The sequence below is a fragment of the Battus philenor genome, unplaced genomic scaffold (genome assembly GCF_028537555.1).
Source record: "Battus philenor isolate CCGP_79_NKW_IND1 unplaced genomic scaffold, ilBatPhil1.0.hap1 SCAF_20, whole genome shotgun sequence".
NCBI lineage: Eukaryota > Metazoa > Arthropoda > Insecta > Lepidoptera > Papilionidae > Battus > Battus philenor.
In genome coordinates, this window is record NW_027181683.1 from 3,878,937 (window position 1) to 3,905,324 (window position 26,388).

A 26,388-nucleotide genomic window follows, 5' to 3' on the forward strand; every position below is an offset into this window, starting at 1 on the left:
TTTTTGTTGCTTCTACCTTGTCTATGATATACCGGGAATAATAAAAGATTTTATTTGCAATATCAAACTTGACGAAGTACGTAAGAACTTGACGAAGAACTTTATCAAACTAGAAGAACGTCTTCTAGTTGGTTTTGCTTGTAGATAAGGCTATCATTTAAGCTAACTTTGACATTAACTTAATTGTGCTTTAACTATATGATTATGTAACTTATGATTGGATTCTCCCATTGCTCTAACAGGTTACAGCATTCCAATCCACATTTAGATCTGAATTTATGCACTATTATTAGATTACAGTAAATTATAAAGACGCACGCTTTCGAATGCCACGAAACTGATGGCTGCTGGGGTTTTAGGGTTCTGGAGTAAAGATTAGGAACCGTCAAGCGCAGCGTAGGATGTCCATCCATAAGGTTGACAGACGACCTCGTTAAGGACATTGGAAGACTCCAGATACTGGTCGTTTCCTACTAGTCTACTAGTCTTATTGAAAATGAGGTTCTATGTGGAGGCCTATATCCAGCCTATAAATTATATATATAGCCTATTTCTACATAATATGGGTGAAATGACGATGATGGTGATATAACTTTCGAAGTAAGAACTCTTTCTTAAGGTCTTCCCTAAACTATAGTCATTATGTACATCTTTTTTTATTCAATAGGTCAATAAAAGCGGTCAAACTGAGCGAAAACTATGAATCACTATTTTTAAAGTTAATGCAATTTTTCTTCCGTGGAAATATTAAAATAGCATTTATTATTTAAAAAAGAAACACTGGAGAACCGAGAACATTATTTATAAGCTTCGCCGGCGACCCGCCCGCCCACAAAGGCGGAGTGAGTGGGTTCGAGGACTTTTCTGCCGCGATTCCATTTTACACCCGCCAAAGCGGAAGTCGCGGTTGAATAGAGCGCCGTCGTTTGTAAATGTCACCGAGGTGTGCCGGGGAGGAATTTTGCCGCTCACTTAATGTATTTTGCTGACGTAATAAATTAAAATATTGAAAAGGACTACATCCTTAAACCGGTTTTTTGCATACTTGTTTTTATTTAAAAAAATGAAATCGGGAATCGTTGCGCGTTTTAAGTTGTACGAAAGCTGTTGCTTGACTAGCTGACGATGACATTTTAATTATATATATTATAACATCTTTTTATACCATTATTATTGACCGACGATGGGAAGGCAGCTAGATGCGGGCATCGAAAACCGGTCATAGTGCCGATCTTTGGAGCAGTCCTAAACCTTGTAGTGGGCGCCGATCGGCTGATATGATGATGATAATATACGATTACCGTTAGTAATAATCGTTAGTATATTTATATCATACATACATTTTGTTTTTTTTTCCTCATAATATTTGTTTAGTTTACCTAAACTCCCTGGTTAACTGATAGAACATGTCTTCGGCATTATGATCGCGTTATATATTATATAAAAAGTGTATACATAAAATAAATAAATAAAAGAATAAAAAAATACTATTCATACAGTCATTAAAGAGCCGAGAGATAAAATTTGTAACCCTGTTAATCCTTTGCATGGTTCACGACACGAACTGGCGCGAAGAAGCGACGGATGTTTCTGAAACCAAACAATCAGAAAATAATTTACAAAATTATATTTAAAAAAGTTTTATTAGGACCTTGGTTCAACCATGAATTCATCACCTTAACTTAACTTTAGCAACGTTTAGCTCTCGAAAGGTTAAGGAAGAAACCAATTAGTTAATATTGTATATGATGTATCTTCTCTTGGAAGATCTAGATTTCTTTTTGAGGGAAAACTTATTTAGTTTAGGATAAACGCCTTCACGCTCCGCTTCCTTAAGATCGCGAAATCTGTAAATACCAATAATACTTTATTTATCTGTATACTTTATATCTATTCTTTATTTAATTAAAAAAAAATTGAATACTGTGTCCAAAGGCATCCTTTCTACAGATAGTATTTAAATTACACTGCCACTGCTCCCTATACACAAGGTGATTGTTTATAGATGTAAATGCTGTGAAGGCTTTTGCTGATAAATTATCTACACAATCACCACTTTAAAGCTTATATATCTATAACAATTATCCTACAAACTACAGCTAAACATTACACGCACACACATACTACAAATGCACATACTAACGACACATGTGTACTAAAAAAAGTAAAAAAAAACATAATAAATACAAAGGTATAAAAAATAAACACTCTACCATCAATTTAAAAAAATTACCATAATCCTTTTGTCAAATAAACAGTCAATTCATTAAATAATAAATCAATGATCTAGCCTAGATTCTGACCTCTCAGGCTTTTTTGCTTAACTCGTATCGACTAACAACATTACCTGACTGTACCTCTTGAGGTCCCTGGCTGCAGTCCTCCATGGAATAACCCACTAAGTAACCAAAATACTCGCAGCCTTCTTTCATATCGACTGACAACATTACCTGACTGTACCTCTTGAGGTAGGGACCCTGGCAGCAGTCACTCCATGGAATATCCCACTAAGTAACTAAAGTACATTGCAGCCTCTTAATTAGGTCAAATGAATAACGTTACGCGTGTAACTTCAGAGGAAACCTTCGTACTTTTAGTGCTAGCGAAACTGCTTTATTACGCCTTAGGGAAGTGCCTTCGTCCTTTCCCCTCCGTCTCGCTATTCACATATTTAAGATGCGGTACAGCAGTTTTGGTAGCACTGTAGTTACTTTTAAAAGGTTTTAATTAACGACTTTAGCACTTTGTTTTAAAACCTAGTGCAGTTCTTAATAATAAAACTTCACTGAATTTTCTACACAAGCAAAAAAATAGTGAATAACCAAAAAATCCCTGACACCTGTGTGTTAGGTTAAAAAACATCGATAAACAAATTTATTTTTCAATGATAAACTATAACTGATGCAAATAAATACTATATTTACAGGCAGCAATGGAGTCCGAGATCACACCAAAAGCTCCGGCGAATCGTGAGTACCTCTGCTATTTCGTAATTATTTTCGCACTATTAAAATGTACAAAAAGACCACCATCATGCTTAAAGGTTTCTTCCAATCAATCTGTGGGTTTTAGATAATATTTTATAGTATTTAAAAAGCAAGGCAAAGCTTTAAATCGGAAAAAGTAATAAAGAGAATATATTTAATTTAAAAAAAAACCTTTGATCTTCATCGTTTTAAAATAATTTTCATTCATTCTCTTTACTGGCTGTACATAGCAAACGATGCCGGATCTAAGCAACACACATTATTTATTTGTGTTCGATGTTTAAAGAAATATTTTGTATCCATAACACACTAACAAAGTGATATAATTTTCATTTATTAATATATCTTGTTCTTCATTTTATGTGTTAAAATCATTTGACAATAAGAAAATGTAATTATTTTTTCTGTAAGGATACCGGCTGGGGATATGCTTTTAAAAAGAGGGATGGCGCAAACTTCTAGAACGTATGTTTAAAGCTATCGCTAATTAGGCTGCACTATTGGTGTATCATATATATATAAAATAAAAATATTTAGTAATTTTATTATGTATTAAAATGTATACGGAAAATATAAACTTACTATTGTGATCAAATAGGAAGGTGAAATTGTTCCTCAAAACTTACATATTACTTATTTTGGGCTTATGAATCTCAAAACACCTAAATAATTCTAAAAATATTAATCCTTAAAAATAACATCTAAAATAATTAAAATTTCTATATTTCTACGTTATTATGCGCTAAGAAAAAAGTTAATTTTTTTTAAGTTAAATACGCCTCTAGTGCGAATATGTAACTTTATTTGCTTGCTTAACGCTATTAAGCCGTTTAAATAAGCTTTCAAGCATAATTATTAACAAACGGTTATTTATTACCCACCTTACAAACACTGTGTTTTGCACTATCAATAATAGACGGGACAGAAATGAAAATCGTTGTAATGAGACTTTATTTCTGTTAATAAACGTAAATGTCTCATTTATTTTACTCACAGTTTGAGCGTTTTAAAATTTGCGCTTCATAACTAAATGTAGCGAAAAAGTAAGTTCCTAACAGCCACGTTTAAAAATAAGATTATTGTTGGTTGTAGACGACGTAAAAAAAGATTATAAATCAAATGTTCTTCTTGACACATCTTCACGTGCAGTTTACCGATATGAGATTATAATGAAATTTATTTTGCAATCTCTATGTGATTTAGTGTAATAAGACTAAATTATTAAAGAATTTATTTTTGTGCGGTAAAATGAACATTCTTTTTCGCCATGAACACAAAACATTTTAATAAATGATGTATCTGTAATTGCATGTATGAATGCGTAATTTGTAGGCAGTATACTTGTAGTACGGATCGGCAAACGTAGCACAGAACGTCTACGTCCGTTGGACAGACCTATGTTCCGATTAATAAACTTGTCATGATCGTCAAAAGTTTTACTTTTTAATAACTTGGACACTGACGTTCTTCTCATAACATACATAAATGATCACCACGAATGATTCTTAGTAAATAACAATATGATCAAATTATACAAAAAAAAAACGGTAAACGCGGTGTGGATACACGCTCCATTTTGTAGATAGTCGAATAAAGGTCGCAGGGAGTCGATGGATACGGGAAACACAATATCAGTCATTATAGTGACTTTTTTGACAGGATCATGCCATTCTAAGGGCATTTATCAGCAAACACGGATGAGAGATTAGTGACTAAACGAGAAAGAAAGTGGAAGAAGCTGTTTGCAAGCTTCCAACCGCTCTTATTAATAATCTGCATGATGAGGCCTGTATGGACGACTTACGGCTGAAATAATAATGATCGTTGTAGTACTAACAATCGTAAGGGTGCTTTGGTTTACACTTTAGTTTGTTATTAGCACTGTGATTGCGTGATGTATTAACACGAGGCACTGGTCAGTAGCGACACGGAGAGTGCGGTGGGGGGCCGAGAGCGGTCGCGCCTTGGTGCCCTGGGTGCCCGCATGCGTGCCGCTCTGCCCCGCGCCCGTGACCGCGTGCAGGCAACGGAGCCCCGCGCTGACACTGACGACAAGGTCTGTATACTAACTTTCATAGGAAACTTAACCCAGAAATAATATCCCATCCCATCTAAGTACAACTTTCTCAGGCATCAATAAATGCCATATCAGACCCAATGTCTGGCTCCAGATGTTAATGCCAGAGGACAAACAACGCTAATCCGTGACACAAAATATTTTTGCTATAGCGCTACCAAAACCGTTGTACCGCCTGTTTGGTAAGCGCAGCTAAGTGGGTTCAAGTATCATAGTATACCTTCTGCACTCTAGGGCTCCACTATGTGGGCAATGCAAGATTTTAAATTTGTAACAATAGAACAACATCTTAAATTTTATAATTTTATTTTTTCTTTCTTATAGATCATAATAATATATACAATTTAAAAAATTATAACACGCAACTAACTTTTATTTTAATGCGATTTTTCACTAAAATCGCTAAGAGTTGCTGGTAATATAAATGAAAAAAACTTTGAGTGCAAAGGGTAAAAGACTATGAAGGCCTACATCGCGAGCGTTGACGGCGGAGAGACAGAACGGAGCATCCGATACTACCCCCTCTCGCCGCACGCATACCTATAGCGCTGTACTGCGGTATCGGTAGCATTATAGTCAGTTTAAAAAAATAAGCTAAACGCTAATACTGTAAACGCATAAAGCCAAAAAAAATCCCTGAACTTGAAAAACGTCAGAGAAACATTACTCATGCATAGAAATATTTGACTTTCGGTTGCACTACAATACGGAGCACCCGCAGGCCTCCTAAGGCTTAGTGCTTGTCAGTGGCGTAGCTAGGGGGTGGGGAGCGGGGCGGCCGCACCAGGCACCACAAGCAGGGGGGGCACCGAAGTTGAAAATAATTTTTTTTATTTTTTTTTTGAATGATGAATAATGAAATGTTAAAAGAAAAATGAAAATCATAATTTAAAGTAAATAACATAGAAAGAATATCGAATTTTAACAATTTGGTGCTAAAAAAGTTGTTAAATAATATGAACATTAAAAAAAGTAAACGGTTACAAAAATATATTAGACACAGTGTTTAATAAGCCTTTCATTCGCAAAACACATAAAGTGTTCCTTCTTAAAAGGGCTCTAAATGAAAAAATAATAAATTCTTACAATATTGCAAGATTATTTAATAATAAATAGATTAAATAATCTCGCAATAATGTCAATAGAACATGAACTAGTCGACACTATTGATTTTGAAAATGTGATTAATGACTTTGCAGTCCAAAAAGCGAGAAATTTTCGTTTTAAAATTTTCCCAATAAATTTTATTAAGATTTAATGTTATTTTATATATATTTATTATTTTGAACCCAAAAAATATATATTTACTACATTCTGTTCTGAATTTTGAAATTATTTAGACCCTTTAGGGGGGGGGGGGCACCAAGCCCCAATCTGCCCCAGGCCCCAAATACCATAGCTACGCCACTGGTGCTTGTGTTTGGACGAGTTGACTTTTTGGGCACCAAAGTGTGTGTGTGTGTACTAAGTTTGTAGTATACATATAGCACAGCTTATGTGGTGATGGTTTATAATTTTTGTTACGTTTTATCTTTGATTATATTTTCACAAATGACTATATTTGCAGAGATTAGTCTATGTCGTCTTACTTTTATAGACAAGTCGAATCAATCTGACTATTTTACGAAAAAACTTTGGTAGCCCTGCAGTACAGGAGGATAGGATCTTATATAATTCACACTTTGTGCATTCATTATAACATATAAGATTGCTACTGTTCACAAATAAGTTTCTACAAGAATGGCCGCAACGTTCTCTGCCTAACAAAACACCACACTATGATCGCCAACCCGCCTGACAATCGTGGCGCTTATGCTATATCCGCCTTAGATATCTATGGTAGAGGCCTGTACCTTGCAGTGGTCGTCTATAGGTTGAAACTACAACCCAGCATATTCGTGTGTAAAAACATATGAAAATATATACATAGCTTAGGATTTGGTCTTCTGGTCTGGACAACAAATTTAAAAATAAAACATATAAATACAAAGTAATTAATATAGAATATACAGGATTTATTGCAATTTGAATGACAGACAACCATAACGTGCACTGGGTTTAAAACATGATTTTTAAAAATAGAATTAAGATCAACAATATATCTATTTACCTTAAGATCTTAACCTAATTAAAAAGTTAGTAGGTGATTCTGATATTCTGTAATAACTAGTGATTAATTATTTATTTATTATTAATTAATTTAAATGCTATAAGATTTCAACAATATATATTTTTTTTAATTCCACATTAAAAGTAACATTATTGTGCAGATTCTTTCTGAAGAAAAGAAAGGCGTAGTTTACGCTGAACTTCAGCTCGGGGAGCAGAACGCCGAGAAGCCGCCGCCGCCGTCCACCGAGTACGCGGAGATCGTGTACTCCGACCAAAATCAACAGAAGGAAACGAAAGAATAATGTCCTGCCGTCAACAGTCACACCTTTAATATAACCATGCTCTCGAATCATTAAGAAAAGCAACACATACAAATAAACTTATGTAAAAGAACACTTAAATACGATTTATTGTAATTTTTCAGTTCCATTTTTAAACTCCAAACTCGTAAAAAGAAATTTCTAGAACATCGCATAAAATTTCCGAGTGAAAAGTTTATGATTTAAATTCCACCGAAAGTATATATTTATTTTTAAATTATATTGTATTGTTTTTATTTAAGTTGTATGTGTAAGTACTGGTAGTATGAATCTATACATATACATGAAAAATTTTAATTAAAAATTTAAAATTTGGCGGTAAGAAAATTATTAATAACGGAAACATTTTTATATCTAAATATAAAAATTAATTGTTTACTAAATTAACTCTCTTATGCTAAACGAAAAGTAATCTCATGTATTCCTATATATTACGTAGTCATAGTTGTGTGTGCTTTTGAATTGATATTATATCTTTATTAATCTGTAAGATTTTAGATTGTAAGTAATTTATCTGGCACCTAGAAATTTGCGCACACTGTAATCATGTACTCGTGCTTTCTTGTAGTTGCATGCATAATGAATGAACAGTAAAATTACTTAAAAAAATATCACACACAGGAGAGGCGAAAGCAATTGGAAAATTTTAACTCACTCTTACACTGTCGCTATAACACTATGTGCATAATTTAAAATACCTAAGTAATTTGTTATAATTGCAACACATCAAGACTATCTCTCAATTTAATATAAATCCGCAGGACTACATCTAAAAATATATGCAATAAGCTGTAAAAATAAATAAAAATACTCCAAGCAGAAAAAAATATTTCTATACATTTTCATTGGATGCAATTTTTCTATAATATATTTGTCGAATAGAGTTAATATAGCGCTTTACCAACCGTACTATTGTAGTAGTGGGTGTCAACAATTGTAATAAAATCTCTGGATGCGTTTACACACGGCTACTTTTCTTTAAGCTGCGCAAATAACAATTGTTCTTTTTATAATCATAAAACTCATCTTTAATTCATTCACTGTCACGACCATGGAAACAACAACAATTCGGTTTTTCCTTTCACGGATGTAGATTGAAAATTTTGCCACCAATGTAAACGTATCCTTACCTTATTACTACCTTTAATTTCTGCTTTTTATGGTATTAGCTCTGCCCGGCGAATATAGTATATTATCGACTATATAATTCAAAGTATACGTAAAACACATTCCAATTTTAAAGCATAACATGTTAAATTTTGTACCTTAGTGTTTATTTCTTAAATTTTCTTTAAAAAATTATATGATTATTTTATATATATACTTTCATTTTTCATAATGACAATGGGCATTTTTTCTAATACCGTTTTGAATTTTTAGTACCCATCATAAATTCTTTATCTCCTTCTAATTTAAAAGTCTTTACTAATTATTGTTTCATTTCTAAAACTCAATGTAATAATGACAAATTTTTCTTTAAAAATATGGCTTTATTTTTAAATCATTTTAGTTAGATTTAAGTACAAAGCAGGGTAATAACTGTGGAGGCTTTATTTATAAAGAATCCCGTATTTACACTGTTTGTCCGATTTAAGGTACAAATGTTATTATATCGACATTTTATGTAAGGAAGAAGATTTTATGTATTTTTATTGGCTCAATTATGAGTCTGATTACAGTTTACGTCCGTCCTTTGTTAAGATTTAGTTGTAGAACATTTTAATTAAGTTTTTTTCTTAATTTTGGGTGCTTATAATTATGTAATACATTTATGTTTAGTACAGTCATGACCATGAGACGCTTTTATGTTATGTACTTAGTACATAAATGCTAACAGTTGTTGCCACTTTTATTGTTTTTAATTAACTTCACAAACTAACAACAAATTGGACGTAAAGTATAAATCTTCTAATGCTATGGCAACATCTTCGAGATGCTTTTTTGCGAGACATATAGGCACATATATAAAAAAAAAACAAATATCTACAAAACATTTTGTAGAAACTTACTAACAAATTTTAATAACTTCATAGGTCTCTATCTTTTTTTACGTATATAACTTTGAATTTATTATTATAATATTAATACAAATACATTTTCACTACTAAGTTTCAATAAAATATGTGGTGTATATTTTAAATCTAATGTTTATACACAAATAACATATTGTCAAAACAAAAATTTGAACACGGCAAAGTTGGAGAAGTTACATTAATAATATTGTAACATGTTATTGATTATAGTTACTAATAAAAAAATTATTAGTATCTATATAATTCAACAAGACCTGGAAAATTGTTTAATCTCTATTATAATTCCCTATCAATTTTTTTCTTTCGCCTTCATTATTACATATAAAAGAAATATTATTTTTATTAGTTTGTATAAGTAATTAAGATACCCAACAATTGTCTTTTATATTATTATATAGAAATAAATGTGTCATTTTTAAAGGAATGTTTTATTTTGTATTTTCCTTTCTTAAAAAGTAGATGATCATCTGTCTATCGACCATTAATTTATCCCGGCGATTAATATTTCATATGAAAATAATTAATGATGCGTTTTGACGATGACAAATTTAAAATTTTATTGTAATTAAAAAGGAACCTAATTTTTTTTTTGGAATTTTCACAAATTTTATCTATTGAAAATATAATTTTTTTTATAATTATAATTAAGATTTTTTCTCGCTAATACATGCAATAATATGTTAAGACCGTTTAGTAGTATTTATGTTAAGCATACCTACCGATGTCATTTAATTTATCTTTAAAATCTAACCTTTCATTAATAATTTGCTTATTTTTTTTTAAAAGCCTAAACCTAATTTGTGTACGTTATTTAAAAAAAATATCAAATTCCTTTTGTAAAAGCAGACTATAATTAGGACGTTTTATACATCTCATGATATTCTTTCTAAAAATAAAAATTAGCTTGATTTGTTAACTAATTTTATTTTTTTTATTTTTCAGAATTACTTGATTAATTGTATAATTTATTTATTGATTACAATACAAAATTGTGATAACATGGCAGTAATCTCAACATAATGTTATGGTTTGGAAACTACCGTCAATTGACTCATAAGTCACCGCGAATACTAAACAAAAGTCAAAGTTTTGTTATAGAGTACATGAAGGTAAAATTATTAAATTGGTTGTAAGAATGTTATATATGTGTAATGCATTTCATTAATATTTCTATCGTTAATATTTAAAATATGGAACCGAGCAATCGACCTACAACGGACTTAATAGCGATTTATCGTTTGGAATTCTATAAAAACCAGAAAAATTGGATATTATCATCGGACGGAAAAAAGAATAAACTTGAAAAGAAGAAGAACCGGTATGTTATATAAAATTTTGTGGTACATAAAATACAATATTTAATTTTATTCAAACATCAAAGGTCTAGAATGCCATTATTACTTCTTAATTTTTTCTTGCGTTTGTTTAATATTGCGATACACGCAAAAGTGTTATATTACATGAGAATAGAAAATACTCATTAAAAACTTAAAAACTTAATGCAAACATTTTAGTAATTATATACTTAATTTCACTAAAAGAGATCATTAACAAATTAATGCAATAAAATTTTCCATTATAGTTATAAAACATTAAAACAAATGTTTGTTCTAGGTCAGTGCTGAACAAAACCTATACTGTAGAAGAACCTAAAACAGAACTATCTCAACTAAATAATGCATTTCTTGACAAAGACTTTGGTTTGTTTTTTGTTAAAGTTTTTTTACTTTATACCTATTGCTTTATATCATATAAACAGGCAAGTGAAACATATAATAACAAAACATATTACTACCATATTTAGTTGTAAATTGAGAGAAGTATTTTTTCTTTAAAAGTAAACATTTGCTACCAAAATATAAATACTTAAATACTAACTATACTATTATGTGCATAAAACTGTAGAGCTATAGTTCTACTACTACATTACACCTTTTTTAAGTAAAGTACTTATATATATACCAAGTACTGTCATAAATGTAAAATCTCTGGGATCCAAAATTGAAAAGAGATAGATCCCCGTAAAAATATTAGAATACCATTTAAATTTCTCATAGTTCACTGATCAACAATGCAATTACATAAAAAGTTTCTGAGGTGCCTATGTGTGTTTTACACAAAGCCTAGCTTTATATTTATATATTTTTTATAATGTCAAATTTTAAATAAAACTTTTAATTATCTTCTCTCTATTACATACTACACTTTATTTGTCATAATGATTTTATTATATCTAGAATGTGTTTTTAAAGATGAAAGTGATACGCCTTTAACTAGACCAATGGCCTCTAGCAATGGCTTCTTGAAAACTGGATATCCAAGTTCCACCTATCAGAAATCACCCAATAATTTACAAGAAAATAATCAGAATATAAAAAATAGGAAGAATTGTTTGGCTAGTGTACAAAAGATATACACTGAACATCCATTATGCCTTCCAAATGAAGAGATATTTTATAATGACATAAACACTTTTAATATCCAAGAAGAATGTGCAGGTTTCAATAACTATCCTGGAAATAAGCTCAAATATCCAATAGATAATAATGAAAATTGGGCCTTCATACAAACAGATGAGAATATTTGGTCAGAAGGTAAGAAGGAATATTTAATTTTTTTCTGTAATATACAGGTGATGGGTTATAGTTGTGAAATATTTATAGTGGTGAATGAATTGCACCTTTTTTTGTAAAAGCATTAAAGGTTTTACGCCTATTTCTAATCAACCTTAAGAAAGTGATAAGTCTGAAACATGTAGCATAAATTTTTTTACTTGAATGGGATAGGCCAATTACTACTGGCAGGTACAATCTGCAGGGACAGATAGTAAACATTAGTTTATTTTAGAATGTTGTTATCCAAATTTGACTATATTATTAATTAGCTCTGATCTAAATTATTGATTTATACACAGGGTGTACCAAACATTATTTGCTAGCAAATGATCTATTCATTCACCCTGTTTGTTAAAGCTTGTACATCTAAACCCAATCACGCTATATAAACGTTTATCGTTGTCAGATCTACCCCATAGTATGGACAACCAATATTGTGGAGACACTGCGGCTAATATGCTCCGTGGTTCCGAGAACTGGCTTCTCGACGATGTGCCTATCTGGTTGCCTGCCAATGATCATCTACCATGGATCCATGAAAACGTAAAGTAGAGGGCGCCATTACTAATCATTTTTAAAATATCGCTCTTACTTTATTTTCTAAACTTTGATTGCTTTGCTTATTTCACGATTTTGTAAATCGTGAAATAAGCTAGTAGACGAAGAGTATTGGTAGCTCAGCGAGCAGTGGTAGCCCAGTGGTAGAGGACTTAAATTTGTGACCAATGTTTTCGGTTTCGATTTTCAGATGATGGGCAGCAGTGTTCCCTGCGTACCATAATACCACTGCGATCATTACCCTCCTGCAAATCGTGGCTATTATGGTATATCACTAAATATCTTTGGGGGAGGGATATGCCTTGCAATGGGCGTTTATGGGCTGAAACGACAAATATAATCATATATAATATAATCTATAAATATATCAGAACTCGTATACCCTCTCTTATTGTTATCAACATGTAGGATGTTCACATATAAATGTTACTATAGAACCTCTTGGAAGCAACCTGCATTCAGTGTCTCCCGATGACCTTGACAAGGTCGTCTGTCATACTTGTGCGTGGACGCCGTACGCTGCGATTACCGGTCGATTACCTTCACGTGCCATATGGCCTGCCACTTCAGCTTGCCTTTCCACTGGGCTATGTCAGTAACTTTCATTCGTCTACGGATCTCCTTATCTCTGATTCGAACTCTTAGAGAAATCTCATTAGTGTTGAGTATTTTTTATTTTAAGAGCCGTTTGAACAAACTTGAAAATTTTATTATAATGATGTGGCCGAGCTTTTCAGGCATATTCGTATGCGGAGATAACAGATTGGGCCGAGGAGTGTGAGCAGTCGGCTGACAGCTGGGCAGACTTCGCGCGCGGGGCACACCTGGCACCACACTCCTCCGAAATTGAGCTATCTCTGCCAGAAGGTTAATCATAATATTTTTATATCCTCCTCAACTAACAACTCTTAACTATTCATTTATCAGTCATTATATTTTTATCTTTTATATATTCTTATCCTTTCTAGCCATAAAGTGGACTACAGCCGTTTGTCTGCAAACCTAATCTTTTGGCGTAAGAATACCTGCGGACATTGTTAACGCGAAAAGATGAGGTTTGCAGACAATCACATGTCCACAGACCTAATCAAGCCCCATTTAAATTATTTCTCAATACCTGTTGCATTCGATAGCGTATCTTCAACTATTTACTTTGAAAATGACTTTCTTTTTAGTTACGATTTGATTTCCGCGAGTTACCCAGAAGCCAAGAAGGCGAAGAACGTACTAACCTTTTCACGTCTCTGCGATCTAATATTTGGCACCGTGATGGTACCGCATATTGCATTTTTAATTTTGTTTTCGATAGACAAAATTTTTGGGTCGGCATTAGAAACCTTATTCTCTGGAAGAAGGACAAAGTAATGCGGTTTTTACCCACCGAAACCTCTTTTAGTGATGGTTTCAGTTTTAAAAAGGCGTTAGGGTTTTAGACGTAACGCGCCAAGGATACTTAATATTTTGTCAAAGCACACCCTGCAGCAAGGTTACACCTCCCTCAGCTCACTTGCAATGCCAGGACAACGAGATTACATACACTGCTCTCGTTGGGTTTCTTATTAATGAAATGGTATTTTCTAGTCCATTGGGGTTAAAACGGCCCTCTTCCTCACTTCACCGCCTTCTACAAGGTAGAAGATACTTTATGCTGTTTTTAAAAAACTCTCACTATGGAGTTGATAAGACAAGACATCCATTTTTTAATGGAATCAGGCGTTACCTTGCGGAAGTCCATCCTAATTAAGAAAAAGGCCAATATTTAGCCACTTCCGCACATGCAGTGGTAGTCGTGCAACAAAGTGCACCGCCCGCCAGCCCGATGATAAATGTGTATGTGGCAAAGTGCACTTTGCCACTCTGTGTTTAGCACTGATGGGTGTAACATAACTTCTGAAGATGTCCCGTGGAGGAGTGAAACACGTGTTGAGTGATTTGACGGTGGTAGTTGTGTAATTCGCATTGTTTGGCCTTTTTCTTAATTAGGATGGACTTCCGCAAGGTAACGCCTGATTCCATTCCTACCATCTCGTTGACTACGTCTTCGGGAAGAGCGCTCTTGAAGAACTCGTTGTGCGGTATCCTTCTTTTTGTCGTTTATAAGCAAAGCATTTGACCTCTGTCTCGCCTGATGTTAAGCGGTGATGAGTTCTAGGATGGTACATGTTTGTCTAGAAGAAACCTATTTACTCTCATTTTAAAGACTCCTAATTTATAATAGGCAGGAAACGACGAGGCTGGTGGGTTGTTCCACTCCTTGGCTATTCGCACTATAAAAGTATTAACAATACTATGAGTACGGGTGAGAGGGATTTGAGATGTATACGGATGTCGCAAATCAGTGAGTCTTCTTTCCCCGCTAGCACTGCCTTTTACTTCCCCTTTATTCATCAGTTCAGCCGCAAGGAAAAGCCTTGATCAATTTCCTGGACCAGAATACTTCGCTCGAACTCCCGAGCGAAAAATTCGAACATTTCCTTCCGAGAATTCCGGTTCCTACATACAGTGCTTAGCTTAAGGTGTTCACATGATCACATGTGAAGATTTAATTCATGGTCACAGCATTACTTGACCTGGACGTTGACGTCAACTCACTGGCGTGTCTGACATCAGCACAGCTGAACTCAGCGCTGCGCACACACACGCGACTCCTGCGCAGCCTGCTGCAGGAAGATCACCGGCGACGGGTGAGTATTAAGTTAGCTGTACTGTCAAATATAGACTCTTTGTTTTAGGACAGCAGACATGATGTAAAAATTGATTAAAATAAAGGATTAGTAATACAAAATAATAATATATCTATTGTTATTGTTGCAATATTGTGGACATTTAATGATTGAATAGATTATAATAATGTTGCCACCATGGACTTATAACACTACAAATAGTGCTCTATTAGTGCTTTATTATATCCATCTTAAGGTGTAGAGATCTCTATCATAATTGAAATAAAAGTCAGTTGTGTGAAGTAAACATCACGACTCATACCTACGGAACTCTATTATGCAATACTTGTATTTGTTAAAGTTACACATGCAGGAATAATATCATGTAAAGTTAAAACAATACAGAGGATTCATGGTTATGGTTGAAACAGTTTAAAATGGTGTATGTTTAGCACATTTATCAGCAAAAAGCTGCAAACCTTTTATATTTTATTTTCAATTACACTGTATAAAGTGATCGCTCTGAAATTTTTTTATATTGGTATAAGACAGGCAATAGCTTCTGGCAGTACAGTCTGCAGGAAGAGATAGTTAACAATATTTAATTTTAATTTGTAGTTAACAAAAATTTGTAAAACTCTATGTTGTTACTATTGTATTAATTATATGTGAAAAAAAAAAGATTTTTGGACAGAGTGTACCATAACTTAATTTTTAGTAAATGCATTCACCCCTTTTATTTATTTTTCAGTTTATTACCATCACCAAAATTTATTAACTAACAAGTTAAAGATGATGGAATTAGCATCAAACTGTTTACTGTTTCAGCGCAACCGTTCATGTCTTTCTCTAACGACATCCGCAGTAGATCGGCCCGTCTTCTCACCACGTCCCGCGACCGGAATGAGTAATTATGAAGAACCTACACACGATTATATACCCTCACGTCTAGATCATACGGGTGTTAAGAGTTTACGGCGTGAAAGGACATATATCAAAAAGTTTGATGACATATTTGTTGCTGGATCGTACAGAAATGGAGATTTGGAGGTGTTAGGAAGAGATAAGGGTAGACTACAATCTGTGAGAAGATATGAAGAACGGAGTGTTGGCGGGTTTAGGAGTGGACGGCCGTAGACTTTGTAGAGATGTCCCATAAATCAATGTCAAATTGAAATTTAATTTAAAATAATTCATCTGTTTAATTTTTCTTCATAATTATCAGTTAAAGATGCATGTAGTAATAGTTTTAGAAACAATGTCTGACAAAAGTTTTTTTTTTTTTTTAAAGTCTTAAAATCGAGAAGAATAAGAAAGTTAAAAAAAGAGAAATGAAGATTTATAGTCTTAACAAAAAATAGAACATCATAGAAGGAATAGAATTCATTTATTTTATTCAATATATTTTGAACATACATTTTTTTTGATTCTGGGGTTAGAAACTTATTGCCAAGACATCGTTTTAACGCTGAATTATGGGACACTGTATAATGACGATATTAACAAGTATTTAAAAATGGCGTCCCACATATAATTTATTTTCATTATTACTAGTGAATAAAATCAGTGATTTTGTGATCTCGAAGTTAATTACTTAAAGCAAATTAACATATTTTTTGATTAATTTTTTTAGGTGTAAATCCTTTAGTTGATTAAAACTTGTTGTCTTGCATTTACATAGAATTTATGTATAAATGAAATTTGTTATTTCTTTATTAAAAATTATAAAAAATATGTAACTTGTTTACATATTTTGATGTTATTATTCAAAATAAATACATGATTTTCTTTATTAAAACGCTTATTATAAAATAAGTAATGATTAAGATTATAAGGAGTGTACTCATTTGTATTTACCATTTATTTAAATTTCATGATAAAATTTTTGTGATCGTTTTATATTTAAAAAGTAAACATCTTCCGTTCCGTGCCTCCTTCAGTGGAGTTTTTCTTTGATTGTTGCTAAGTAGGAATAAATTGAATTTTCAATTATTATTGGTTATCAGAAAATTTATGTAAAATAAAAAAATTGTGCTTACACAGTTCCTTCATTTGTATTGTAATGTACTAAAATTCTCGTGAAAATATATAATAATTTATATGATAAATTAACGCTATATTTACCTTTAAAATCTGCTTAAAATAAATTTTCTCAATAAATAAACACATAGTTTCTAATATCTGGTCTACTATTAAAGAATAAACACTACCACATATATATATACGTATATTAGGTAACGCTTGAACGTTTCGTCTCAATACGAAAAATTGTTACTCAAATTTTCCGAACAAATTCAGACTTATGCTTCCATTCCTTGACATCAAAAAATTGTTAATTTATTTAAAATATTGAGAATATTTATATTTTCTATAGTGACTCATACCTTCCTATATTACTGTGAAAATAAAGTTATACTATTGGCTTATGAAGATATGAGCATAATGTAATAGTGTAACCAAAAAGATAAATTTTTATATTTAAACCATAGTTTGTTGTAAATTCTTTATTTATTCTTACAAATAAATATTATCACCTTCAAAGTAAACCTCGTCCGATAAAAAGCACTTTTCTCGATTCAGTTTTTATGTCCTCAATCGTGTCAAAAACAGCGCCCCCGCATTGATTTTTTAAGATTGCTGAACAGCCAGAAGTCGCATGGAGCCAAATCAAGTGATTACGGTTTTTGACGAACGTAAGCAGTTTTTGACGCTTTGATTTACATAAAATGTTGTCACCAATCGACATGTTTGAGATACAAACTTTTCAAAACGGTTTAGTTTTAGCCAAATGATATTACAAATTTTGACAAAGGAAAAAAATTACTTGTCTTCCACTTCCGGGTATTTAAGTTTTAAAACGATGATAAAAATTTGTTACAACCTTTTGAAACACAAAGTTGTGCCTCGTCTGAATATAGGTTGTTAGGTTGAGCTATAGCATTTTTTTAATACATAATTTTAGATAAATACTTAGTTTTTATTTTATTTATGTTAGTCAAAAATTCAAATAATTCTACATTACACATAGTACTTGCATTTTCCGTAATTTTACCCGATGAAAATCATTGGATTAAAAGGATAAACAAATATGATATTCACTAACAAATCTCTTTATTTTACAAGTAGTTCATAAACAATTTATGCAGTAGGCCCGTCCGTACAATTTGAGCAGACATTTGAATTATAACATCCTGGACATCTACACATACTTTGGCCTCTTTAAAATAAAATAGTATGAAACATTTCCTAAGCTACCTACAAATAAAAAAAATAGAGATCTTAAGTATAAAAAAAAAATATTATGCCTAGGTAAGTACACTTAGGTTATTATGATGAGAGCACCGAAGCGACTTCTATGCAGAGTCAAAACATTTTATTCGTTAATATAATTACACCATTCCGTCACTAGATGTCGTTCATATCATATGTCAAACTTGATAGTTCCATAATTTGACAGTACCATAAATTTAATTGGCGCCCCTTGGCCTGTCCCGGCCGGTCAGGCCTAGGGGCGCCAGTGTTTCATTGCACACGGGGCACTACACGAGCTAGAGCCGCCCCTGTGTATATAATAATTATAAAAAATAATACTGAATAAATCATAATTTTTCACAATTTTTAGTGACCATCGTCTTTCACCGAAACTTTTATAGTTCATTTTATTAATCAACTATATATCCAATTATTTACATAAGAATACAATATTAAGAAAATTTCGCTAAATATTTATCAACCATCGTTAAATTAACAAAAATGAAATAATTCAAAAACAATGCTTTTGTCTAACATATTGTATAGTTTTCAATATAGTCAGTCCTATATGTGTCTTTATTACATTATTCGGGAATGTCACAAAGAGAGCCTGTACAAATGGTTATTAAAATAATGTCATATATAAGAAGGTTTATTAAAAAATGGACGAATTTTCTATATCAGTCTTAAAAATTCTAAAATTACATAAAACAAATAGTTTTATATTATATTAAGACATGTGATTTTTTTAAACTAAACAAAGAAACGTCTAGACCATAGGTTCCTAACATGGGTAGTACCGCCCCTTGGTAAGTTTTTCATACAGGTAGTAGTGGACTCAAAGGTTTATACAGGATATTAGCAAATACCTATATTTTCATGAAAAACTATGTTTATGTAATTATATAAATGAACTTTAAGTATTATTATTAACGACTCTTGCCACGACCACGAATATACATATAGAGAGAAAGAGATATAAATGTTACTAAGGGGACTACTCTGTAATGTAATGGTACATAGCACACCTTGAGAACGATGTGGTCGCCATATCGGCAATTTCATAGTTTATGTATAATATGTAATTTCTTTCGTGTTATTTAAAAACTTCATAGACCCCGACGAGTTTATAACACCCGTTCTTCTCAATTCTGAAGGATTTCATCCGAACAGGTAGTAGACTTATTTTTACATCTCTTATCTTTCGTATTTAGAATAAAATATTTTTGAATTGGATATTTTTTTTGTTTTTCTTTTTTAATAATACATAATAGACACATGAAATCGTCATAATTCTTTGTTTTGTATTGGTCGTTGAAATTTTTCTCTTGTATAATGGTGGTAGGGGGTAAAATGTTAGGAACCTATATTCTAGAGTTCCTATCAACATGTATATACGTCTATAAAAATATCTCGCATAATAAGGAATAATTTTAAAAATCTTAGTCGCCCTACGATTCTCTGCTGCTGCTCTCTGAAGATCCTGAGGAGGTTTCCTCTCCTGTTCCATTGGTGCTGGTGCCGTTTCGATGTCGGGACGTACCGGCTGATGCAACTTCGGTGCCGGTTCGTACCGGTTTCTTCCAGTTCTGTATCGCGTGCGTCGTATTAACTGGTATACCCAGCTCGCCCAGGAAATGTCTGTAAAGGTTACTTTTTACGTTAGTGGCTTCTTACGATGAAACATCATAACATATATGATCATAATTTTAGCCATAGGACAATTACTGCTGAAAATAGGTTGGTGGACATCCTAATTTGCGCTTGCCGGTCCACCGTCTCACCGTTAATCTCCACTGTATAACCCTAAGGCCCAGCCGCCATATTTTCTATGTATTATTATAATAATTTTAAACGTATCACGGCCTTGATCAAAATTATGTATTCTATTGTAAGAATGTACTAACGCGACATCATCAGCGTTACGTCGCCAGTTGAAGAACTCGTCGCCAAGATTGAAGGTGAGGTTGCTTTTCATCACCAGTTTTACGGGCTGCTTCCCATGGCGTTCCTGCTCGTCGCCAGCCTCAGGTTCCTATTTATATGAAAGGATGAAGGTCACCAACCTATTTATATCAAGTTATCATAAAAATAATTATTATTTTCAGTATTTTAAAGTTTGAAATTAACTGTTCTACTATTATTGAGATTATTGTGAGTGAACACGGAAAAACCACATCCAATTTAGTTGGGAACTCTTCTCAGATCAGGTCACTTAAAGAACTTTAAGTTTAAGATTGACTATTGCCCTATAGTAATGGAAGTTTAACCCGATCCCAAAATCTATCAAATTGGGTTCTTCTGAACATTTTTCTTGTGATGTACAGTGATTACCATAAGTGATAGTGTACAAACTTGAATAAATGAAGGATGATTTATTTTGTTTGCAAGAATTATATTCAAACATAATAATGGATGGCATCTGCCTTAGTATTCGTGAATATTACGCGTTACCAGAAACAGAGCCTTTATTGATTAATGAGTAGCACCATTTCGTTTCTACGTAACAAGTAATATAATGATATCTAATAACTTGGTTATGGTGTTCGCGCAAGTGCTCGTCATTTTGTAAAACGTCAATCCGTCTTTTCTTAATTATCTCGTGTGCGTCTTCTTTTGTGACAGCATTACTTATGAGATCTTAAGCGAAAGCAAACACTTCCGAGCACACTTTTGCAATATTATTTAATATTAAAAAAGAGGTATTTTGAGGTAATTACTTTCGTTAAAAGCGAAAGTATTGTATCAAGTTTATAGTAACTATAAATATGACATGGCATGACGTGATCTGTATCAACTACCGAGGTACCACCGCTTTTAATTTCTAATTCAATGACAAAAAGCTATAGCAAATAAAAATAACTCAGACGTAACTTACCGAACAAGCGGACGCTGGTAGCTTAGATTAAAAATTGATGCTGACTGTACTGCGGTAATTAGGTTTGCCAACTGAATTGAATTGATTATTTAAAATTTAAACCTGGTAGGAGGGTTCCGCCTGTGCGTGGCTCCGGACATGCGGTCGCGGGTGTTGGAGCCTCTGAACCAATACTCCGCCGTTATCTACACAGATTAATAACATATTTTTCAACCAAATGATATACCTTTTTTAAATAAACTATAAAAATATAACATATATTACTAAAATATTATAAACAAACACGTCATATGACTGTATAAATTACACCGTTTTAGTTTGTTATATCATCTTAAAAGTCTTTGTTTTTCACACGACTAATGTTGGACAATCATCGACATTATTTATTTACGAACCAAGAAAGACCTTATAATGTTTTGTATCTTTTAGATAATTTCATAAAATTTTCTTTAAAGTTAGAGTTACATACATAGTCAAATATAACCTGTTTAATAACAAATATTTTAATTATGTTTAGACAAATTGTTAACTCACTATGGTGTGGATAGAGTCCACTTTCCAAGCTTATCATCAAGGCACCTTCCTTATCCTCTGTTGACTTATCCAACTCGTTGTCCAACTGCTGGCCTGATGCTCTGCAAGTTGGAAACACCTTCGTTTCACTCAGTTTTACAACGCAAACTAGTATCAACGCAGATCACTGCATTACACCAGCACTATATTCAGGGCTTAATATTTTAAATGTGGAGGTCGTTGCGTATTTCGTAGGACGCGGTTAATACATGGTCAGCCGTAAACTTAAAAAGATATATATCATAGTTATTCGTTACCAATGATAAACAAATCTTGTCTTTGTAATTATCATTTCAGCCGAAAAATGACCACTGTTGGGCATAGATGGTAATATGTGGGGGAGATATAGTACCAATAACACCGAAGAAGGCCTGCATACTGCTTTCGTGCATTTTTAGGTATGCACGAAACAGACGTTTGCCATAGTGTTTCTCTTATTCATGGTCTTCTAGTTCTTCTACGTCTTTCGGTCAACAATTTTTTTTATTTCATATTGCAGCCATTTTAAATTACGTCATAGCTTAAAATATATTTACCGCAGCTTCATGTCGGCGAGTGGAGAATCTTCGATATCATCTGAAGGGTACTGCGGGCTCTGTGTGGTGCGCTTACGTTTTCGCTTGCGTTTCTTTGCTATATGCTGAAAAATTGTTACGCGGATTTTATGTAAGTATAAAACTAATTAAACGTTCCATCTCTTTAAAAATAGAAGGAGAAAAAGAGAAATAGAATATTAAAATGACAAAAAAGGGGATGAAGGTTTTTATAATCATTACTAACCCCTACTGTTCAATTCAGGATGTTGTAGTCACTACAAAAAAAAATCTATCCGAGTTTGTTGCGGGTTCTTCTCAGATAAAGGTGCGTTTGAAATCCTTGTAGCTTTAAGACGAGGGATGCCATTATATGGGATTTCAATTTTATTCTAGTTTCTATCAATTTGGTCTGGTCTAATATTCTTTCCATAATGTACAATTGACACTACAAATGAACCTATGAAGGTGATAGTATGAATAAAATAAATATTAATTAAAAATGTCTATAAACAAACCTGTGGGGGTTCAGTGTTGGGCAGCCGTTTGACCTCAACAAACTCCTCGACGATGATCTTGTTCTTGGAGTCCGGTGCGCCAGAATTGAAGGCATTCACTTCCTCGTTCAGAACACCTGCCGCTGCTAAGTTCGTCTGCCCTTCAGCGACAAGGCGCCCAGGCTTCAGTTTCTTACCGTCGTGCCATGGTTGTTTTGCGACCTGGGAAATATTGACATTAAATTTATCTTATAATTCGTTTTTTTAATCTTTTTATTAATTCGAATTTGTATCACTTGTGAATTGTTTTTCGCGTTTACTGGGTGCAAATATTTGAGAGAGGGTTTTCCGCTATTTGATACGAATGTTTTTCCTCCCAGCTGTGAGTCACGATATCGTTTATTATTATTTACAATTGTTCATATAGGTAAATACAGCCTAAATTTATACATATAAACAATATAATTTAGAACTTTTACTCAATTATACATTAATAGGTGTATTATTTTATTTAAAGTCTCTGCCCAAGGCGCTACAGACCGTTAAATGCCTCGAGGTTTAAGACAATGTGCCGGGACAACTCATCAAAAGATTCTGCCGTAGATTTTTCTGATGAGGTCCAGTAAGTTGAACAGAGGTATGTTAACCTCTTAAGTGGTTTATTTCGTTAAACGAGATGCGCTTCTCAGTGGCGAGTTTTGTTATCCGCTAGCGTATATATACGTCTTAAGCATAGTGTTGTAAAAAATAAAATAGTATATTTTTGTATCATATTTATTAAAATACTATGTTAACAAAAGTAATATTTATGCTATATTTATAACATATTTTGTCAATTTAGATCAATTGCTTTCGTCTCTCGTATGCATTTGAAGCATGGTGCCGGACATAGTCCAGTATGTCAATCAGCACACCAACACTTGCTCTCTTTCCTTTTCTCATTTTCAGAACATACAGCATAAAGTTTTGTGGGTCTTTTCTTTCGTAGTTGGGGGTATTAGATATGGTATTAGAAATGTCATTCAAGCAACGGTGTTCTTCCACAAACCTTTCTTTCTGTGGCCAACATAAAACAGGTCCAAACACGCACGCACAAGCACTGATTCGCATGTAAGTATTTATGACCACTCTGTGCCATTCAAACGCAACGAATGATACGAGCACTCCTAAAAACATATTTACACGTATATTATACGCAAGCAAACATATTCGTTTTATCCATAGGTGGTATACACAATTTAATTTTATGCGAATATATTCGTCTTAGGTTTTTTGTAATGCATATATTGATGACGTATATATCCGTCATAGCCATTAAATATGTTAAGGTTTTGGCATAGGGTCAAATCTTAAAGCTCGCAAACCGCGATACTGTAGGAGTGATCCTTTTTGTAAAATTTGTCGCATTTTGTAGTGTTTGAGTGTGGTTCTGACCAGGGCATGGGTCTACGACTTCGTAATCACCGTCCGTCTATTTTTCCAGTGATCAAAAGTTTTTGTCATCTTTTTTATGTGACAAAAATATCAAATATCCGCTTAATTCAGATTATCATATATCCCCCGGTAATCGCGGGTGCCATGGATATATTGCTGTCTAATTTCAGGAAACTCATGAAGGAAGTCGCACACTATAGAGGGATGGTACGGTCCGTAGCCTTGGCGCTCGTGTGTGAAAAAATTCTGGCTATTTGACGCTGTTGAATTAAGATCTATAGCGTCCTGCTGAGGATGGTCGTACGGATCGAAATTCCTGAGGTGCTTCTCGCCCCTGGATATACTACCGGAGATAGAAGCCAGAGTCTGCGCCCGAATCCGCACCCTCCGCTCTTTGTCAGGCGGCAGTAGCAAGTTAGACAGAGTATCAAGTTTACTCGGTCTATTTATGCATCCAGGCGGTGAGAACGGTGCAGTGTGCTCGTGATATTATTTATTTCACCGGAGTAGACAGCGACTACGAAAAAGTCTATAATTTTTTTGGACAAATATTGTAATAATTATATATCAAAGACGGTAAATAATATTTAACAAATATTTCCTAGCCTAAGCAATACCTGCATAACGGGTATCTGACCCAAAGGACGGGGACCCTGCACCAACGCGGCAGTTGTTATTCCCTTAGCAGCGAGCGCGTCCAACGTGGGCTCGCGAAGGTCCAACTTCTTCAGCACCTTCTCCACTTTGTTGCCTTTGCCGAGTTCCGACACTTTGTTCCTTTCGAATACTCTGCCGTTGTTTATCACCTGGGTAAAAGCAGGCAATGTGACAAATATAAATAAAAGTAAGACGGACGGTGTGTGTTACTTACAGTCTTTTCTGTAAGATTGATTATAGATGTAAAAGCATTCGAGAGGTAAATGTTTAACTTATTTCCTATAAATTGTATTGTTAACTTTATCCAAAAAACAATTGTTTCCAAAATAATAGATAACGTAATATTAATATAGTAAAAAAGGGTTTATCAAAATTCGGAGTGCTACATATTAAAATAAATTATCGTTTACAATTTGTCATCGCAGATTTTACACTACCAAGTTAACGGCCTGTTAAATTTCGTTAGAGTTTCAGAATGATAAATGAATGATTCAGAATGATTGAAAGTTTTAAAACTTCTCACTGACAAATGAGCTATACATTCTCCCCTTACATTCATACATTCATTCAGCTTTTGTACAAATAACGAAAAAGAACCTTTGGCATGTGCGAACAGAAATTTCCCGCATCCCTATATAGTAAAAAAATATGTATTTTTTCCTCCATTTAATAAGAAGCAATAATAGAGCCATAAGTTTCCTGTATTGTGATAGAGTGCGATCGGTGCATTGATACGTGTCTCACCTGTTCCGAATATTCGAAATAATAGTTTATCAGATTGAATATATACCTTAACATTGTTATCATTGAGAATTGTGACCAGATCCCGAACGAACGAGTTATTGGGGTAGAGTCGGTGATGCTTGCAGTGGATGTCGGCTTCCAGGTGCTCCTCCGTGTTGTTGCTGAGCGTTCGCACCAGGGTGAGGATGAACTTGTTCTTAATCACCTTCTTCTTGCTTTTCTTCTTCGACTTGCCGCGACGCTTGGACTTGTGGGACTTGCGTGTGTCTTTCACTTCAGTATCAGCTTCGTAGGAAAGCAGTGAACGAGATTTTCGTCTGAGGATATAAATTATAAGAATAATATTAATTTTCCACTGATTAACATAGGCTCCGTCTACAGATTTCCAATAGAAACGGTCGTTATTGTAATTACTATTAGATTATTGGGTTCTAAATGTAATATAAAAATACTAT

General features: G+C 33.3%; 3 protein-coding genes across 4 annotated transcripts in view; 2 read left to right on the top strand and 1 right to left on the bottom strand.

Moving 5' to 3' along the window:
- LOC137922758 (fasciclin-3-like) overlaps nucleotides 1-8,177 on the top strand; it is a 279,320-nt gene extending 271,143 nt beyond the window's left edge. The window contains exons 11-13 of the mRNA XM_068765816.1: nucleotides 2,927-2,969; nucleotides 4,908-5,043; nucleotides 7,335-8,177. Of these exons, the coding sequence (XP_068621917.1) occupies nucleotides 2,927-2,969; nucleotides 4,908-5,043; nucleotides 7,335-7,478 (323 nt within the window). The 3' untranslated portion in view covers nucleotides 7,479-8,177. The remainder of the gene's footprint in view (nucleotides 1-2,926; nucleotides 2,970-4,907; nucleotides 5,044-7,334) is intronic.
- Nucleotides 8,178-10,621: 2,444 nt separating this feature from the next.
- Nucleotides 10,622-16,644, top strand: LOC137922895 (uncharacterized). The gene is made up of 7 exons (XM_068766003.1): nucleotides 10,622-10,847; nucleotides 11,144-11,229; nucleotides 11,782-12,123; nucleotides 12,551-12,687; nucleotides 13,440-13,569; nucleotides 15,262-15,386; nucleotides 16,194-16,644. Exons 1-7 carry the CDS (start codon nucleotides 10,720-10,722, stop codon nucleotides 16,500-16,502), a joined length of 1,257 nt encoding a protein of 418 aa, XP_068622104.1. The 5' UTR covers nucleotides 10,622-10,719; the 3' UTR covers nucleotides 16,503-16,644.
- A 1,812-nt stretch (nucleotides 16,645-18,456) lies between these two features.
- Nucleotides 18,457-26,388, bottom strand: part of LOC137922627 (probable N-acetylgalactosaminyltransferase 9) — a 30,419-nt gene continuing 22,487 nt past the window's right edge. For both annotated transcript variants that reach the window (XM_068765607.1, XM_068765606.1), the window contains exons 14-21: nucleotides 25,980-26,250; nucleotides 25,150-25,338; nucleotides 23,120-23,320; nucleotides 22,605-22,708; nucleotides 22,030-22,130; nucleotides 21,598-21,680; nucleotides 20,525-20,652; nucleotides 18,457-20,258 (exon numbers count right to left, since the gene is read on the bottom strand). In XM_068765607.1, the coding sequence (XP_068621708.1) occupies nucleotides 20,069-20,258; nucleotides 20,525-20,652; nucleotides 21,598-21,680; nucleotides 22,030-22,130; nucleotides 22,605-22,708; nucleotides 23,120-23,320; nucleotides 25,150-25,338; nucleotides 25,980-26,250 (1,267 nt within the window). In that variant the 3' untranslated portion in view covers nucleotides 18,457-20,068. The remainder of the gene's footprint in view (nucleotides 20,259-20,524; nucleotides 20,653-21,597; nucleotides 21,681-22,029; nucleotides 22,131-22,604; nucleotides 22,709-23,119; nucleotides 23,321-25,149; nucleotides 25,339-25,979; nucleotides 26,251-26,388) is intronic.